Raw genomic sequence first — 20086 nt, 5'->3', positions numbered from 1 at the left:
AAGGTCACAGGTTAAGGGGCAGGACTTCCAGTACCAAGATGGTGACCACTGGGCAGGGCACCTGTCAAGGGGCAGGGCTACCTTTACAGCCCTTGACAGCTCACCAAAACTCATGCAATGGTCCTCCGGATGAAGTAATTGCCTGCCCCTGGGTTAGAGCCAAAGGGCTCCCCCTCCTAGTGCCTGAAACAGAGCAGAAGGGTTTCTTTCATTTATTTGTTCTTTTTTTTTTTTGCTGCTCAAAGACTCTGCTTCATTTAGGAGGACTGGCTGAAGAACTCCTCAGGGGGCAAAACCCATCTGCAGAAACCCACAGGCTAGGCAACCTGCTTACAGTAGCCCTGCCATCCAGAATGTCTGCAACTCCACACAACTTGGTGCCATCCACAAATTTCCTGTGTGTGCACTCAGTCTCATTCTCCAAATCATTAATGAAAATGTTAAACAATACTGGACCCAAGACAGACACTTGGGGAACCCTATCTGATATCTCCTCCCAGCTAGACATTGACATTGACTGCTCTTTGAATATAAGGATGCAACCAGTAATATAGCCACTTTATAGTACATTCATCTAGCCTGTATTTTCTTAACTTATCTTGTAGCTTATCTTGTACCATTTTTGTGGCAATGAGTTCCACAGTTTGTTACACACTGTGTGAAAAGAACTTCCTCTTGTTAGTTTTAGGCCTACTACTTAATAGTTTCACTTTACATCTCCTAGTTGTCATATTTTGAAAGATCATACATAATACATCCCTATTTACTTGCTCTGAACCTTTTAATATTTTGTAGATGCCTATCTTGTCCTCTTCAAGCATCTCTTTTCCTAGCCAAAAAGTCCTAACCTATTTAGTCTCTCCTCATAAGGAAGCCCTCCTATCCTCCTGATCATCCCTGTTGCCCTTGTCTGTACTTTTTCCAGTTTTTCTACATACTTTTTTAAAGGTATGGGGACCAAACCTGAACATAGCATTCAAGGCATGGATACAATTTACATATAAAGGAGCATAATGTTACTTTGTTTTATTAATAATTCCTAACATTTTATTTGCCCTTTTGACTCCTCTTTCAAATTGAACTGATGTTTTTAGCAAACTGTCCACAGTGACTCCAAGATCCTTTTCCTGTGTGGTAATAGTTAATGTAGAACTATTGTGTATGTATATTTTGGGCTATTTTATCCCATGTGCGTCACTTGACACTTGTCAGCACATAATTTCATCTGCTCTTTTGCTAACTATTCACTGAATTTTGCAAGATCCTTCGGTAGTTCTTCATAGTTTGCCTTTGTCTTCACTATGAATAATTTTATCAACTACAAATTCAGTCACCTCACTACTCACCCCCTTTTCTAGGTATCTTGGATTCCGAAGGATCACTCATAACTATATTAAACAGCACTGACAACAACACAAATACAGGGGGTACCCCATGCTTGCTTTTTTCTATTCTGAAAACTGACCATGAGTACTTAATTTTTACTTCTCTGTTTAAGACAATTTCTGATCCACAAGTGGACCATCCCTCTAATCCTATGGCAATCTGAATTCATTACAAACCTTTGATGTGGGAGACTTTCTGGAAGTTCAGATAAATTATATCAGTTGAATCACCTTGCTCCACATGCGTGAATCACATCCTCAAAGAACTCAAATAGGTTGGTGAAACATGACATCCCTGCAGAAAAACCATGATGATTTCTCCCCAACAAGCCCTGTTCACTCAAGTGTTGAACACTACTTTTTTTAATTATTGCTTCTACCAATCTGCCAGGAACAGAAGTTAGATTCACTGGCTTGTAGCTCCCTACGTTCTCTCTGGCGGCCTTTTTGAAGATTGGAATTATATTGGCAACTAGGGGTGTGCAAAGCGGGCTGTATTTGATTCGGATTCGGCCCAAATCAGGGACAGAGATTTGATTCAGTACCAGGCACAGCTTGTGAACACTGCAATGCTAGGGCGGATGGAGCGTTCCACAGCAGCTTGTGGGGCCCCCTCACGTGCTGGGTAGTGAACCCAGAAATGGACTGGAAGTACTTCTGGCCCACTTCCAGGTCCACCAGGAAGCATGCTGGGGGGGCCCCCACGCTCCCTCAGCAAAGTGATCAGTCATGGGGGGACTCCAGGTGACCCCCAGACCCAGGAGGTACCAGTCACCAAGCCAGGGGGTGCAACGGGGAGCCCCAGGATGCTCCCCGGTAGACCCAGAAGTGGACCGGAAGTGCTTCTGGTCCACTTCTGGATCTGCTGCTGAGCGCACTGGGGACCCCGCCATGCTGCTGTGGGATGCTCCATCCACCCCAGCTTCTCAGCATTCACAAGCCACCTGGTACCTAGATGTATGTAGAAAAAACATTTAAAGCTGTGTCTATGTCCAAATCGCAAATCTTTCCGAATCTCTCCGAACCGAATCAATTCATAGGGTTCTGATTTGATTCAGAGAGATTAAAGGGTCTGATTTGATTCGGATTCTGGGATTCGGCCGCCAAATCTCCACTGAATCAAATCGGGGACCGAAACTTGGCACAGCCCTACTGGCAATCCTCTAGTCCTCTGGTACCAAAGCTGTTTTTAGCACTAGGTTGCATACTATAGTAAGTAGTTCAATAATTTTAGATTTGACCTCCCTCAAGACTCTCAAGTAATGCCATTATGTCCAGGTGATTTCTTATGGTTGAGTTTATCCACCTCCTCTAAAATTTCATATACTGATACTCCAGTTTGTTTCAGTTCTACTAATTTGTTCCCTAGGAATAATGGTTCTGGTGAAGGAGTTGCTTTTACCAAACTTTTCTGTGATTAAAACTGCTTTTCAACACAGCTGAGGACAGTCTTACACTTAGTGAAGTCAATTTTGCAAGGTCCTTATAAGCACATACTATAAATCTATTACGTTCATTCATAAGGGTGATAACCACGTATTGCATAACTGCACTAACGAGAATGAAATCTTTACCCTCACTATGACCTTTTTATATAAGGTGAAGGCTGGAGCACGATAAAGGATCTCCAAAAACTGAAGAAGAATTTCCCTGGTACAGGGGAATATGGTTTTAAGTCAAGCTGTGGGGTAGGTGTGGAAACAGGATGGACATGTCAAGGAAGGACTAAAGAACACTGCACTGTAATGGTTTAGCAAGTGCTATCAGTAACCCTAAGGAGGCTACTGTATTTTAAACGGGACTGCAAAGTTGTCTAAATTACACTGAGGGCAGTGGCTAGCTACTGGAGCATCTCAAGACTAGGGTAAATATCAACTAGGCCTGTGCGAATAGGCAGCTATTCAATTTGGCTTCAGATCCAGCCACTTCGGATGCCAGGGATCCGATCCGGAGCTCCGAATCGGTTTCCAGCTTTGATTTGGCCAAAGCGGCTCCGAAGCTTCGGAGCTGCTTCGGAGATCCGGCCATAGTGTATAATAGGGAATGAATGACATATCTATAACTTTGGGGCTTTTTGTGTCATTTGGATGACACTTGCAGAGGTGGTAGCCTCTACTGAGAGAATGAAGCCTGCCGAGGTTCAAGAAGATAGGTGCAGGGGATTGGGGGGAACTGCATCTCAAGCTGCTGACAGTAGATAAATAATGAGTTAATTAGATAAGTAGATAATGAGTTAATTAGCAAGGATTAACACCTACAAAACCACAGACTAAGGAGAGGAATTAATCAATACAGACAGTCAACTGCCCCAAGACAGAGACAGTTGCACAAGCACCCATGTCATGAGTTTTGCCTGTCAGCAGCTTGAGGTGCAGTTTCCCCCAAACCCCTGCACCTATCTCCTTGAAACCTGGCAGGCTTTGTGGCCTCAGCAGGGGCCACCAACCGCTGCAGTTCTCACCCCCCTGTGGTGTAACACATGGACGTGACATGAGTTTTGCTTTCAAGAATTTGGGGTACAGTTCCCCCCAAACCCCTGCACCTAACTTCATGAACCTTGGCAGGCTTCATGCTCTCAGCAGAGGCTACCACCCCTGCAAGTTTTATCCAAATCAGACAAAAAACAACAAAGTTATAGATATTTAATTGATTCCCCATTATACCCTAAGGCCGGAAGCGCCGAACTGCTTCGGAAAGCCTAAAGAAGCCAGTGCTTCAATTCGGACATGCTGCTTTGGTGTTGGAAGCGTCTGAATCTTCTTTGGATCCAAAGCACTGTCTGAAGCCTCGCACAGCCTTAAAATCAACCTCTTCATCGCTGGCTGTGAGTTTTAAGCTGTGTTGCTTAAAGCTACAGCATAGAACTACCCCCTCAATGTTTTTCAATACTCAAACTTTCCTTAAAGCTATCCTTTGGTAACAGGGGTTTAGGTTGTAGCCGTGTTGGTCTAAGGATATAGGCAGACAAGGTTCCTTGGGTGAATTTGATATCTTTTATTAGACCAACCTAGAAGGTTGGAGAATAGTTATTAAGCAAGCTTTCGGGTTCAAAAACCCTTCGTCAGGCTAAGGAAGCTGCAGCAGTTGGTGTGTGCTCTTCCTGGATGGCTCCTTTGGTAACATACACCTATATTTGTTGCAGCTTGTTAACTGAAACTACAATATAGATACTACTTCACAATTCCTAGTAAAAATTATATTTCTTTTTAATTGTTTTGCATGTTGTGGCCATCTTTTTGAACAGCTTGTAATATTATCTCTAGCAAAGTGTTTGAGAAATGAAATGTTATGGTTTATCTGTGTAGATAGTTTTCAAGGCCCCTTTATTATAACGTCTGTGGTTCCGTCCCTCCCTTCTGACACCTCTTCCTTCCATACTCCCTATAGGTTGGTGGTGAGAGAGGTGTGAGATCTTAGGGAAGATAAATGAATCGGGTCTCTCACCTCCTCGATAAGTACTCTAAGCACAGAACAATTATATTAAAGGGACCTCACCACACATTCCTCTACCACCTCCTATAAGATAAAAGTGACATCTGCTTGGTTTTTTAAGGAAAACTTATTCCCACACACAAAGCGGGAGTAGAGGAGAAGGGGGCATTGACCTGTTGGCAGTGTTCACAGGAATGCTTCAGCAGTGAGATAGAAATACCATATGTGGCCAAACTTAAGACATAGCTTTCCTTTCACTATGTCTTATGAGCTACCTGTGAGCACCTCTGCTGTGATTTTAGGGAGCATCCTGCTTTGGGTGCTGGCTGTTTTGGACTCGGGTCTGAGGTAACCCATGGGTTCCATGTACAGGGTAGGGAGGCACTGGCTTCCAGATTCCAACCCAAGGGCCAGGAATCTAAAAGGCAGACATTTACATTTTTAGGTACTTTAGTCCTTTGTATGGATCTAGCTCTCCATCTCCACTGAAGTTTGACAAGACACCTTCATCCATTTAAAAATGTAGACTTACATCAGTTGGCTTAAGGGCACAGAGGAAGCATGTGGCAATGACAGGAAATGTACACAGATTTCCTGTGTCCTAACCCCAGAACCTTCAGAGCAAGTCCTCATTATCACTGTATAATTGCTTTGATTAATTGTTGTATGCAAATCTGCTGTCTGCCTTTTTCCAAAAAAGGGATTCAAAACAAAGTGCCCTGCACCTCGTGCTAGTGTCTTAAACACCAGGCTATATAGCATCGAAAGTTGATTGAGGTGCTTTTGTAGTCTCTCCTGAAGTTGTCCATTTCATTTTATAGAACATAAATATTTATTGGGCAGAGGACTGGAAACCAGCTATCCTTCCTTCCCAGCTGAATCACCTAACCACCAGACTACGCAGTCAGACCCTCTGTGTGCAGCACCTATATTTTATACAATTTATTTCATTTGACATTATGCTGTGTGTTCAATTAGTTTTGTAATGCTCCTTTAATTTTTGTTCTAATTTTCTGTAGTCTTTATTAACCACAGTAATTCTATAGGTTTGAGTACTTCACAATTTACTTGTTTCATTGTATATCCAAAAGAATAACGGTCATCCTAGAATGATTTAACCTTTTGCCATGTTAGAAATTGTCTATTTCTACACCGTGTCTTGGTAAACGCTGGAGATAAATTCTGATTTTACTAACTTGTCTAGGATAGAGAAGGAAAGTAGTGATTTGCATCAGTAGCTTGCCTTATTTTCAGGGAGTGGTAAAATCTTCCACTGGGAATCACTGCTTTCTTGTTAACATTAGTGGCCTATACTGTGCAGCTACCCTAATGTCTGGACATCAACTGTTGAAATCAGCTGATTTGGCTAGTCACTAGTACAGAGAAGGATTTTGTTTTCTCTCATTTATTTTCTAAGGTACAATTTCCTTTCCTTACTAGTATTTTGTGACTGACTTTGCAAAAGCTTTGTTAAAACTGAGATACAATCTATCAGCCCATTGTTTTTTATCCACTATTCTGTTGAATTGCTCAAAAAATTATAGTAGGATCTCATACTGAAATGGAATATATTGTAGTACTAGTGATTTTTCCCCATACTTTTGTAATAGTTCATGTGGCAAAGATGAAAACCCATATGGTTGTGCATACATTTTCTCCACTAATGGGACTAATATTACACTGATATATAAACAAAACTTCCACTCTACTTTGATTTTAGTGGTAATTTCCCTGAGGAGTGCAATATGGTGCCCTAAATTGAGGAATTTCTCAGAATTCAGTGATTTGAGTGAAATTATCATCCTTTTAGTCTACTTACGTAGTGCACCTTTCAGATGCTGTAAATCACATCACTCCATACATTTGCACCAGCTGAGGATTGGGGAGAACTGCTCAACAATTTACATATAGATCACAGAGCATTAATTTAGCATGATGGACCAAATATTCTGTTGATTTGAAATGGATAAAGTCTATGTCCATTAATAGCAATGGAACATTTGGCCCTGTGCTTTAAAATCAAGGACAGTGGTAGAAGATGTGTATGTTTTAGATATTGATAAGAACCTGTTCTATATAGCAAGCTGAATTCAACACAGTTATGATAAAATAAATATGGCATGGTTCTGTTGTAGAGCTATCAATGGAGTTTTTACAGATATAAATTAGTGACATTAAAAACAGATTTGGCTAATTATCCTTCCATAAACCTTTACACTATCTTCACTGGTGGCAATTAGCACAGGAATACTTTCTGTGCTGGAATGATCCTTCATTTTCAATGTATGTTGGTCTTCTAAAGTAATATCTGTCATCTGCTAATTAAATGAATTACTGGATTTTTTTTAAGTCACAGGATTCAAAACCTAATGAATAGGAATGACATTTTAAAAATTATATGTAAACCCGGAGTGCTTAATTCTGCTGTTTTAGATATTAGGTTGCAATCGTAAGTAGTGACTTAATGAAAAAGTAGTGAACATTCTTGATTGCATGTTTACACTAATCATTAAATGAGAAATCAGTCAGACAAGTTAAAGATCATTTTATGTGTAATAAAACATTGTCCTTAATGTGACTGAGTAAAATGATCCCCTTTTGAGCCTTTTTTAGAAAAATTATCAGCAGGATTTATGCTAATTTTAAAATGAGCACTGACAAAAACAATGTCCTCCCAAATTTACTTTATTAGGCTGAACATTTTTTTGTGTAAAGGGCTTTAAACTATAAATTAGGAAGTAGGGTCTGTTTTACGTGAACACAGTAAAATGGACTATTTTAAATGGGTCCCAAATTTAAATTGATGTAGGAAATGAATATATTAAAAAACAGCCAAAGTCTTCTGATACTAGTAATCCCAATAAAGGTCACCAGTCAGATTGAATAACATGTACTGAACTCAGTGAAACTTGTTAGGAAGTAAGATATTAATCATAGTGAGTAAGGCTGCAAAATCTTTTCCATTAACGTCATGCAACATTAAAACTTTAAAGGCCTAAGATGAAATGCCTTAATAACACATATATAAGACATAAAAGTATATGAACTCCTTCCTCACTGAGATATATTTCTTTGTGTAGGTGTTATAAGAAAAGAGACTATATATTACTAATAGCCAGAAAAAACTGTAAAAAAAGAGAGATTAAAGTATGAAAATATGCCTCATTATTGAACCAGAACCAAGCTTCCCTTTGTCGTTCTTGTTTTCAACAAAGAAAAATCTGAAGTTTTACTTATAACAAAATGAACTAATAAAAAAGGGCTCCAAGAAAGAGCTACTCCACTATTTTTAAAGCTGGAGCGGAAGTATGATAATGCCAGCAGCGCTAATAGTTATTATTTGTCAGTCTTCTATGGGCACAGGATGGCATGCCAGAATACCAGGAGCTGTGAAAGCCAGTGGGAGTCTTCCCTGGATTCCAATGAGAGGTAGACAAAGCACATGTACTGAAATAATTTCTATCTGCATATAGAAAAAACCCATATGGTTTGATATTCTTCATGTCCTGGTATGTTTATTTGCACTGATCCCTATCAGCTCTTCCTATAAAATCCACTCCTGATGGAAGCAAGGAAGCAGTAAATGACTGAAGACTCCTTCATGATTCCCCTCTAAGTTTTACTTTTCCATCTACACTAGTACTCTAGATGCCTTTTGGATATTATCTAATTTGCAGTGAAGTCCTGTGTTCCATGCAGTCAAGAACAGAAGGTAAGATTTTTTGAGAACCAGAAGGCCCTATTTTCCTTTTGTACTGGTGTAGCTCTAGTGACTTGGGACAGGAACTCCTGACTCAGACCAGCATATGTGAGAATAGAACCACATCCAAGCTCTGTGTTAAGATGATAGTTGGTCTCTTTATTAAGTGAATCTATGTTTTAATACAAAACTACCATAAATGCCCACATACCACACACACACACACACACACACACACACACACACACACACACACACACACACACACATTTCTTGAAAAATTTGCCTCCCAAAACTAGGGTGTGTCTATTGGGGAAGGGGTTTAGGTTGTAGCCGTGTTGGTCTAAGGACATAGGCAGACAAGGTTCCTTGAGTGAATTTGATATCTTTAATTAGACCAACCCAAATGGTTGGAAAATAGTTATTAAGCAAGCTTTCGGGTTCAAAAACCCTTCGTCAGGCTAAGGAAGCTTCAGCAGTTGGTGTGTGCTCTTCCCATCCAGGAAGAGCACACACCAACTGCTGAAGCTTCCTTAGCCTGACGAAGGGTTTTTGAACCCGAAAGCTTGCTTAATAACTATTTTCCAACCATTTGGGTTGGTCTAATTAAAGATATCAAATTCACTCAAGGAACCTTGTCTGCCTATTGGGGAAGCTAATTTTTCTGCCCACAATATAAACACAGGGATGCTGTAAGATGTCTGCTGCTTCTTTTCCTTCTCTTGCCTCCCTCAGCTGCATGAGGGAGTGGTGCAGTCTAGTAGGAGTAGATCCAAGGAGGGGTAGAGTGGAGAAGTTGCACCTCATTTTGATTTCTGCTCCACCCAAAGTTTAAAACCAATGGCATGGCAGCAGCAGTGACATTTCTATTCAGGCAGTGCTGAGAGAATCAATTGAGTTCATGGCCCATTATAATCTACCTGGTTCCCCTTCACTCTAGAGTTTCACTCTCTCTTTTCTAATGCTCTTAATATTCTACTAATCAAACTATGCTTTACTGTGCAATTTTGCTGTCTGTTAGCTATTCTTGGTGTCTCTCTTATTTTACAACCTTAAAGATTTTTAGCTCTTTTTTCAAAATACTTGATCTGCCCATGAAGTCCAGTCTTCAGCAACAGCCAGTGTCAGCTTTTGGCTGAGCAGCTCAGAGCCGCTGATAGTTCAGCTATAAAATGGTTAAAATAGTAGCTTTTCCCCAAATAGAAAATGACGTGAGTAATCTGAAGATTAGGCTCTGTTCCTGCTCTGTGCAGCCATAATTCTGAAAAATACTTTTGTTCAGTCTGTCTTCTCAAAGAACAAGTACATGCACTTGATCCACCTCTCTGAATGCTGGATGCTGCAATGGGAGAGGAGCAGGCGGTGGAAGATTGTAGATGTAGGCCTCACTGGAGCATTGATCAATATATGCTGCTCACACAAACAAAGGCTTTGCTAAATCCTTGACCAGAGTAAGCCTCACCAGCAAACCTGACTGATGAATCTGCTCCTCACATAAACAAAACTTGGCAGGCTCACATGCCAAGAGAGGGGTGGGAGAAATGATAGTACAAGGTAGGATAGTTCAGTACCAGGATAAGGCTGGAATAGGAACACCCAGGTCAGAATGTGAAGCAAGCCCATGGTACAGGAGTTTGAGATGTTCAAGTTACAGATGGAATGCAATATGTAATTCGTTCTCATCATTGTATAAAAAGAGACCTGGAAAGCAGGGAAATTTTGTAGCAGCCTGGAGAAGTTTCATGGTATTGTGCCAACTACCTTGTCACAGATACAAATGCCTTAACTCCTCATCTGATGTACCTGCTAGGCCAAAGCGTGTTTGGGCTGTGCTTGTAAACCATAAACCTGGCTGAATCTTTGCCACTGAACTGAGCCTGTGGCTGTTCTTTAAGACAAGATTAGCATTGGGATCTCTTGGCAGGGACTTTGCTAGCACTGCAGTTCCTACTTCAACACTGATAACACTTCAATATCACCTGAGGACAACAGCAACCAGGACATTAATAACCCCAGATGAAACTAGACAGGCCCCATTCACCACCCCCTTCCCTCCCCAAACCAACACTGCCACTGTGTCAGACAGGAAACTGGGTTAGATGGGGCATTTCTTATATTCTAATATTAACCCAATATTAGAAAAGTTGTCAATATATATCTGTATTGCAGTGTTATCTGTATTGAAGTTGATGATCGCATTCCACAGGGACAGAGAGTGTAACCACTGTCAATGAAATATTTTTAGATCAAGAACCAGGGATCAATGCAGAGAAACACCTGAGGGTATATTTGTTATACAAATACATTTATACATCTATTTCAGGGATACTTATGAGACAAAAACAGTTCTCATTTTCAAAAACATTTTATTAGTGTTCATATGAATTTACATGAGCTAAGTGCATGACTCTTAAAAAAACAAAACAAAACAATTAAATGGCCCAAGGCACAATTTTATGTAAAGATTACAGTCGTGATTAAGGACAGGGATTACAGGAGACCTTGCTGAAACTACCACATTTAGAGGCTTTAATAGTCTCCTCTGTAAACATGAAAATCTAGATCGTCAGCTGGTGTAAATTAATATAGCTCTTTCAGTTACTATGGAAATATTGTAAGTTATGCCACCTGAAGATCTGGACCATAATTTTGCAGCAGTATCAGCTGTCAGGCAAAAATGCAATTGCTACATTTTCATTTCAAACATTTAAATATTAATTGCTTTCTTAAAAAAAACAATGTCAAAGTGACCCTACTCCCATTTTTTGCAGGATAAGCCATATACCAGTTTATTTTAACTTCAGTATTACCAAAGTGCATCAAAGCCTGGAACATCAACAGTACTGCTCCCTATAAGGGAGGACTAGTTTACATGAGAATAACAAAAGTATGTGCAGCAATAGTACTATAACGGTTTGAAGACAATCTTGGATGATTCAGTTATTTTTCAGTTCAGTAAAAAGATATATTTCACATTACGGGGAGGGATCTTGCTTTGTGCTCCCCTTAGTCAGAACAAAGAGATCATGGATATTTCAAAGCTTATAGATTTGTAACAGCTGGACTATTCTCCCAACACAGTAGTAACATTTTCCCATAGAATTATGGAAATGTAAATATCTGGTCTTTAGCAAAGTAGTACTGCAGATACAATACAACAGAAGAAAAACCAAACTCAAACCAATTCACATTACCAGTTGTCTAAAAAAACCAAACAAACCTGTATCTGATGTTAAAAAAAAAAAGTTCTGAAAGACAGAACTAGTTTTTGGTATATAAAACTGTACATGTTATTACAAAAGAGGAAAATTATATCAAAATAGTGCATTCGGGATTTTTCAGGTTTAGGTTAGATTCACGAGGGATTTTTCTGTAGTTTTCTCATCATTTTCCTCATGACTTTACTTTTAGGCTTGATTCTTGGTTTTTTATTCCCTGCTAAGAAAATAAAAGAAATGGAGTTAGGGAAATAGTACGACAAAGTTTCATCATTCCTCACTTACTTTTCCCATCGTATTTGCTGTTGCAACCAGGCTAATAGCAACAGCTATAACTAATGTTGCAAAACATTTTCTGTAATAGCACCCTGTTTCACATACTATAATTTTTCCAAAATATTCTTCTTTAGTACTACAATTTGCCTTCATCATTCTTTTTCTGAACAAGAAGCAGTTTGGGAAAAGCAGACAAAATGTCTTCACTTTAAGTTATATAAGAATGAAAATAAAACATTTTCCCCACTAGAAAAAGTCATAGCCATATTTCTTTGAACAGAATTAAATAAACAAAGCTAAAGTGCGCAAGTTAATGAATTCTTTTGCAAAGGTAAAAAACATATTTTTATTTCACGCAAAGTTAATGATGTCAGTAAACTGCATACCAAACATAATAATCAAATCCAGTTATGCTAGGATAAATGCACTAGGGGCCTGACCAAAATCCCACAGGTGTCAGTGGGGTTTGGATTAGGCCTTTAGAGTGCACAGCAGAGCACATCTTGAGAAATGGACACTTTTCAAAATTGTTCAAAAGGCTTTGCCCAAGTGCTTCTCTTATCTGCATCTATATACTCCATGATCAGTCCCCAGCCCCCCTGCCTTCCTCCTAGATTTTCAATTTTGCAGCATTTTTTTAGTTTAAAATAGATGATTCAGCTTTGTTGCATACAGTTGCAAATATATATTAATTCCAAGAAAAATCGGTTCAAATCAGCTCTGAAAACAAGAAAGCATCGTGAGAAATTCCTTGGGGTGTGGGGAAAGAGAAAGGGAGGGAGCAAGGTGGTGTTTAAGTTGCCTGAAATATTTCTTTACAGGCACTATCCCAAGCCACACATTACAAAAGGTCTGAAAATGAATATGGACACAGCAGAACAGACACTAATGCCTTTTGGTGTACCAGTGCTTATTGAAATTCAAAGTCCACAGATTACTACAGAATCTGGTGTGTTGCACTTGGACTTTGCTATCTAGTGCCTTAGTTATAGTATGGATGATGTTTTTTAAATTCCTTTCCCTCACCCCCTCTTCTTGAAAAAAAATAAAAGCCTATAGAATTAATCCTGGTAAACAGTCAAATACTAGTAGAGCTGAATATTCAGCCTTCCCTCTCTCCCTCTTTGTTTCCAAAGTATTTATTTGTGGTTATACTATGTTTCAAATAATAGTAATATAAATTTAGCTAAATCTGTACCACAGGTAATGTTACTGTGCAACGAAATAAATAAATCAGATAATGCACAGCAGGCCAGAAGCAATATGGCCTGTTCAGCCCAGGGTCCAATCCTGAAAGTGCCACCAGGAAAGAATGTTTACTATCGTGAGGAGTTTGACTGACTTCATCTTGATTCCCATAAAAAAAATTTTGGGTGAAATCTTAGCCTCAGTCGCAAGAGCTGCATTAGCTTTCATCCCAACTGCAAGGATTCATCCCAACGTTGAAAGGGTCAGCCCTTTACTTCCAGTTTTTATACTGGAGGAGTTTTAGTTTTCTGCGTCTCACGACATTTAAGGTGCATTATGTAGTTGAATTTCCTACACTGGCTGGAATTAATGCACAATACACTGCTGAGGTATGCAAACACCGACACCATTAAAGCAGTGCAAAAGCAGTTAGCCCACTTCAAAGTGTTGTGCACACACGCCCCTTGTTTTGTCTACGCACGGCTCTACTTTAAGCTAGTCTCATGCTCAGGATAGGCTTCACTTTCTTCTTAATTACCAGAATACTGACTCCAAGAAGTTGCAAGTGTAATATCTGTAATGTGTTTTGGCAACTGACATAAATACTAGTATCTAATTAATATATAGTGTTTTTGATAATAAAAGTGTAACAAATCTTACCTTTCCTACAGACTTTATAACAATCAGTCTTGCTAACAAAGTTATTGGAATTTCCACCACAGCCAGTGTAGCTGAACTCCTCACACAGTTTACTCTTTGAGTTGTAGTAGTAGCGAGTTATAGAAGCTGAACACAGTCCTTCATCCTTTGGGCTGTAGCACAGTGAGGGGCCAGCTTAAAAAAAAATACTGTGGTCTCAGTACAGTTGACTTGTAATGCATAAACCACAACAAATATGGAAGAAGCAATCCTGTTCCCTTTGAAGTGGTTGAGTGTTGCCAGTGGCTTCAATTAGGTCTCTCTCCTTCCATTCCTCATTCCAGAATTGCCAGATTCTAATGAATACAAGTATACTACCACCACAAGTGAGGTTCTGACTCTTTCTCTACATGCAGTACTTTGCACTGGGTAGTTGAAGAGTTGGAATAATTTAGGACTGAAACCTGCTTGCTTACCCAATCGATAAGTAGGCTAAAAAGGCATTATTTTGCCATCTACCCTTTCTATGATTTGATTTTCCAATAAGTAATGCATATAACTAAATGCTGTCTATCAGAACTGATTCTATCCACAAGAATCAAATTATATTTTTGCCTCATCTGGACTGTGTTTCTGTTACCCATCCTATTTGCATATTTGTTAGGTAGGTATGCAAAAAACAAACTAAACAAAATTCACTTTTCACTAAGAAAAATGTTGCTAGCTTTTCTCTGAACCAATGAAGCAGTTGTCATTACTCTTTATTCATCCACAGGTGGTTTTATGCACCTGCTATAATATGGGGGCTGAGTTTAGATATAGTTATCTTTTTTTCTCTTGAAGTAAATCATTCAGAGACATGCAGGCAATCAACATTTATTGGCATATAAAGGTGCTAAAAGCAAGCAGCCTATGACTATACTACTCTGGCCTTTAATTTTAGAAAGGCACCCTTTCCTTGTGCTCAATATTTGGACATTAGCTCCTTAGGCACAATAATCACACTATTATTCTAAACTGCTTCTATGCAGAAATTCTGCCCCCCCACACCACCTCCCAATTACACCCATACAACCCCTTGGAATCCATAGATGTTATAAATTATAACTGAGTGGGGTGTTTGGATCATTAATATCAAGAAAAGTAACACAGCATGATGATACCTGAAAGTCTATAAACAAAAAATAATATGCCCAAGCTGGCTCAAAAATCACTTCTTAACAGCAGGCAAATGTCTGATTTAACAGAGTGAAAATCTACTTTTAGGTGTGTCCAGAGTTAAGGATTAGAAAAATAACTTATGAACATCATTTTTTTCTCTTCTGCCTCAGATTAAAATAACTTATTTTATTCAAATAGGTAATCATTACTTTTTTGAGGTGCACATGTCTCCATACAAGAATCGTACTTTCTGAAGTTGTTGTCATTTCCATAGCATCCACCATAGATAAATGGCTCGCACATCATTGAACTTAGGTTGAAGGCATATCTTGATAGATAACTTCGACATGGTCCTGGGTCAGCCTCCATCCGGCATATTTTGGGCACTTCTAAAGTTTAAAAAAAAGAAAGAAAAAAGAAAAATATTTAAATACAAGTGAAAATAAAGCAATTATGATTTCCAGTGTCTAAGATGCATCCTCAGTAACTTGAGACTTTAGAAACAACAATACAATTCTGGTGATACATATTTATCTTCGGCCTCTATTTAACTTGCGCCTATATAGCTAATTCACATCTGTTAAGAGTACTCTTTATTACAACTAACAAGCCTCAGATTAGGAAGCTAATAACTTTAACAGGGGCTTTGATACATTAAAAACATTTGGAGTAGAGGACAATGAGAAGCCAAACCTATCACTCCTTCCACCTTTTTCCTTTCCTCCAGTGGAGTGATTGTGTGCTGATTTAGCCAGCAAAGTCCCAAGAAAGCTCCATTCTTTTTACCCAGATAAATAGTTTCAGTGGGAATGTCCGCTAGCAAAAACTACAACTTAAGTCCAATGGCTAGCAGCATGCTATGCATATCCCTTCCTACCGAAAAAAAAAGCAAGGAGAAAACCAGCTGGCAAAATCCAATGAAGAAGGAAAACTTCATCCACCTGCCCTCAGAGGGTCAGCTTGCGGGAACTGGGGACACAAACAAGGTACTGGCTAGTGCAGTATATGCATTCAAGTGCTAGATGCATTTTCCCTCCCTCTCTACCCTCCCCTCCCCCCCAAGTCCACATATTTGCATCTTCACCAACTTCTCCTTTACTTTAGCTTCTTTTCTACCTTGGAGAACTCCTAACAGCAGTATTCCAATGCCGGAAGAAGGGTGTTTGTGCCCGAAAGTTTGCAAAGAATTTGTTTCTAACTATTTAGGTGGTCTAACAAAAGATATCACCTCTACCCGAAGAACCTTGCCTGCCCCAAAGGGAGTTTCTCCTGCCTTGCCTAGAACCAGCTGGTCAGAAATGACTCTTTATATGCCATGTGGCACCAGACCCAGACACAGGCATGGGCAAACTGGACAGCTGCCCAGGGAAAGGGGGGGAGGGCCGAAAATGAAAAAAAAAATTACAATTGCAAAAAAAAGTTTTAATATTGCACATAGTTCCTGCTTGGTGCAGGGGGCTGGACCCTGAGATCCCTTCCAGCCTTACAATCTATGAATATATGCACTAGCAATGTTATCAATTGAGAATGGACTATTTAGACATCAATACCACTGATATGATAAAGATTTTTGCAACAAAAAAAAATCATTATCTCTGGCAAAAAGGGCCGGATACTAGAAGTTAACCCAGAGCCACCAGAAGTCTAGGTGCGGCACTGTGGGGCACCCTTGGCAGCAGAAAGGGACTTCAACCACTGCCAGAAGCTGGTGGGTGATGTCACCCCGGGCAGGGCTGGCTGGCGGGCAGGGTAAAGAGTTTTAGGAGGCAGAAGGAGCTATGGAAATCAGGTGGCTGGGACACAGGGCTGCAGAAAGCGGGCGGGCCCGTTGTATTGCAAGCCGGCATATGGCAGCGGGTCATGCATTGGGAAGATGAAGCCCCCAGCCCCGCCCCGCCCCGCCCCAGCGCCCGGCCCGCGGGGACTTACTCCGGATGAGCCAGCAGCTCTTCTCGCAGTCCTCCGAGCTCTCGAAGTTGTTGGCGTTGCCCTGGCAGCCCCCGTAGGAGAAGGGCTCGCAGGTCTGCGTGTAGCGGTCGTAGTACCAGCGCGGCAGCAGCGCCCGGCACGGGCCGTCGTCCACGGGCAGCAGGCAGCTCCGCTGCGCGGCTGCAAGGAGAGGTGGCGCCGTGAGGCCCGGAGCAGCGAGGGGCAGGGGCAGCCCTCACCTCCTCCTCCGTCCTTACCTGTCAGCGCCTGCGGGGCCTTGGCAGCCGCCGGCCGAGGCGGCAGCAGCAGCAGCAGCAGCGGGAGCGGGAGCGGCATCAGCGGGCAGCGCACGAGGCGGGGGGAGGCAGCCATGGGCAAAGGACCCGCGGAGGCTGAGCCGGGCTCGCGCTGCCGCCCCTTATATCCAGCCGGACCCTGCCCGCGGGCGTGGTCGGCCGGGAAAGCGGCAAGCTGTGATTCACGCGGCCCCCGGCCAGGCCCTGCTCTGCCCCCGCGGGCGGCGGGACGGGGACCCGCGGGAGCAGCGGGGGGAGCAGCGGGGGCGGCGCCCCCGCGGGGCCCCCGGCCGGGGCAGGCGGGACGGTCCCGGATCCCGCCCAGGGGCGGGTGCAGCGCGGGGCCCCTCCGTGTCCTACCCGGCACCTCCCCGCCCCTCTGCCGCGGAGCCGGCACTTCCCCGGCTTTTTTGCGGTTTCTTAGTGGGTCTAATAAAAGGTGTCATCTCTGAACCAAGAGTTCTGGAGTTTTTCATTTCTTAGTAAAAAGGAGAACTTGGAGAAGCCCCTCCATCAGTGACATCTCAGCATCGTCCTTAGGGCACGCTGAGCTGTGAAGTGGGGTGTACACCTGTATCTTTTAGAAAGAATATGTAATTGACACAAATCACTAGAATTCAGGAATCGACTTTCCTGCAGTGATAGATACAGACTTTACAGCTCTTACAAGACACTTTCCGAAAAAATAGAAAAAGAGAGTTAACAAAGCAAAAGAAGCCAATTTAGAGCTCCTCAAAGCACCGGGCTTCTGAGAGAATATCAGTAACGTCTCACCGGAGACTTTCTTCCTGTTCCATGCTTTCTTTCTTTTTTTTTCAAGATATATCTCAAATTGCTATAGGAAAAAAAGGACCTGTTCAGTGAGTTGATCAAAGTACTGAACTACAATCCATGCCAGTACCACAAGGACACATCTGTCATGTTTGTAATCTTATTGCTGTGACTGTTAATAACAGATGTCCTGGTTTTTTGGTTTGCTTTTTTAAAGATGGGCTTATTAGCAATATCAAATGTAATAAAGCCTGGATCACTCAAGTGCAAAACCATATTTTGTATTTCTTGCAAAGTCAAAATGTCATGTTTCCAATATTAACAGACTCTCAAGTGATGTAAATGTTCTTTAGAATCCATCTGATTTTTTTGGAATGGAAAATAAACCATTCAAATGCCATTTCTAGCAAAAACAGTAAAACAAAGGTCATCATACAAGTATCAACTTTTATTTTCACCAGCATGCATGTACAAACCAATGTTTAAATTAAACCTGTCTATCATCTTTCAGTACAATGAAGTATTAACTCAGTTGCTTCTTCCTTAACTTCAGCTAGGCAACAAGATATTAGTCAATATGTGGAACTGTTTGTAAAAGAAAGGAAAGAAAATAATAGACTCACTATAGCAAACACTATAGGGTTCTGTGAGGTGGAATCTGGTTTACTTGAATGTTACTGCACTGAAGCCAACAGAGCTTTCTTGTGATTAAGTTGAACAGGATTTGTTTTTGCTGGAGTCATTTTGACACGGCAAGTAGCAAAAACTAGATTTCCTGAGTACGGCTTATGCTTGGCATACATGTGAAGAGGAGATAGCTAAAGAGTTATTCAATAAATCTCTGGTTCTGAACCTTTTTAGACTCAAGACACCCCTCGGAAAGTGCCAGCTCTTAGATTTCACTTGATTTTTTATTACAGAAAACTATTAGAGCAATTCTTCTGTTGAAGCTTTCGGGTTCAAAACCCAAAAGCTTGCTTAAAAATTGTTCTCCAGCTATTTAAGTTGGTCTAATAAAAGATATCAGATTCACCCAAAGAACTTTGTCTGCAATAGTTTAGAGCAGGGGTAGGCAACGTTTTTTGGCCGGAGTGCCGAAAAAACTACGTCTACCTTGGAAAGTGCCCACGTGCTATCATGCTGGAGCTTGGAGCAGCTGTTTGCAGCCTCCCAGCTGCAGCCGGCACACGGGGCCCAGTCTGCCCGCACCAAGGCTTGCAGCTTCCCAGCCATCCACAAAATAAATCAAGAATATTATATATAATCTTGGATAATCTCATATATGTTATGCCAGGCATAAAGGGCTGCATAAAAGGTGGCACAAAGATGCTAACAGAAGGCTGTGAAAGTACAGCCGCTAATGCTAAGCTGCCAGAACGTGTGCACTGTGGGCTACACTTAGCAGCAGTGCCACCAGGGTGAGAAATGTCCCTGGGGAAGTTGCTAGCTGCTGAAGGGACCTCTAGCAGCAAAGATACATCCTGTCTGCTGTCAGATGATGACAGAAGCCTCACTTTGCTTATCAGCAGAAAGGAGGGCTCTGCTACCAAAGGCGAACTTTGGATATGGATGCACTCAGTTTTTTCTGGCAGACCCGGAATAGATTACGCCTATTGTATATGAATGAGCACTCCTCAAGCAGTGTGCGCCATATTCCTATTATATATGAACCAATCATGCCTCAAGCATTAGTAGTTACCTAGTTATCTGTTCTGGTCCAATCTATCCTGATTTGGACAAGGCTAGGTTAGCTGGCCACCACACTCAAAACTGCCACTGATGCAGGAAAAAGTGGCTATATCCACCCTCAGCAGGCCTCTCCCTCTGGTGCTCCCAATGTCTGGCACAAATGATAAGGCAACTTAATGCAAAATTAGCCCTGGAAATCATTTACTAATGCAGGATGCTTCTGATCTTGATTATGTTATGCATTTACAGTACATTTTAATGCCAGGTATTATGAACTATTTGAGTACAGTGCCTAGCACAATTAGCTCCTCGTCTACGCTTAGGACTCCTAGGTCCTCATGTAATAAAAATAGGAAAGAAGCCATTTAGGGGGGAAACAAAGGACAGAAGAAAACAGCAGAA

At 41.2% G+C, this 20086-nt stretch overlaps 1 protein-coding gene across 2 annotated transcripts; it reads right to left on the bottom strand.

Moving 5' to 3' along the window:
• Window positions 1-10863: 10863 nt before the first annotated feature.
• Window positions 10864-17499, bottom strand: TFPI2 (tissue factor pathway inhibitor 2). 2 transcript variants are annotated; one of them, XM_019498107.2, is made up of 5 exons: window positions 17186-17499; window positions 16929-17108; window positions 15209-15388; window positions 13860-14033; window positions 10864-11952 (listed from the first exon to the last, which is right to left on the bottom strand). In XM_019498107.2, exons 1-5 carry the CDS (start codon window positions 17298-17300, stop codon window positions 11873-11875), a joined length of 729 nt encoding a protein of 242 aa, XP_019353652.1. In that variant the 5' UTR covers window positions 17301-17499; the 3' UTR covers window positions 10864-11872. The 2 variants fall into 2 exon arrangements, with proteins under 2 accessions (XP_019353652.1, XP_006258519.2); XM_006258457.3 differs by having other exon boundaries at window positions 10864-11955; window positions 17186-17496.
• Window positions 17500-20086: the final 2587 nt, after the last annotated feature.

The sequence above is a fragment of the Alligator mississippiensis genome, chromosome 5 (assembly GCF_030867095.1).
Source record: "Alligator mississippiensis isolate rAllMis1 chromosome 5, rAllMis1, whole genome shotgun sequence".
Classification (NCBI taxonomy): domain Eukaryota; kingdom Metazoa; phylum Chordata; order Crocodylia; family Alligatoridae; genus Alligator; species Alligator mississippiensis.
The sequence above is the reverse complement of the archived record's forward strand: the minus strand, read 5'-3'. Positions and strand labels throughout refer to the sequence as shown.

Excerpts from the sequence above, each read along its gene's own strand:
- TFPI2 (XM_006258457.3), bottom strand. The coding sequence starts at position 17,300 with ATGGCTGCCTCCCCCCGCCTCGTGCGCTGCCCGCTGATGCCGCTCCCG. Across the intron at positions 15,389-16,928 it reads GAGCTGCTGGCTCATCCGGA|AAGTGCCCAAAATATGCCGG; the intron begins GTAAGTCCCCGC and ends TTTAAACTTTAG. Across the intron at positions 11,956-13,859 it reads TTATAAAGTCTGTAGGAAAG|CAGGGAATAAAAAACCAAGA; the intron begins GTAAGATTTGTT and ends TTATTTTCTTAG.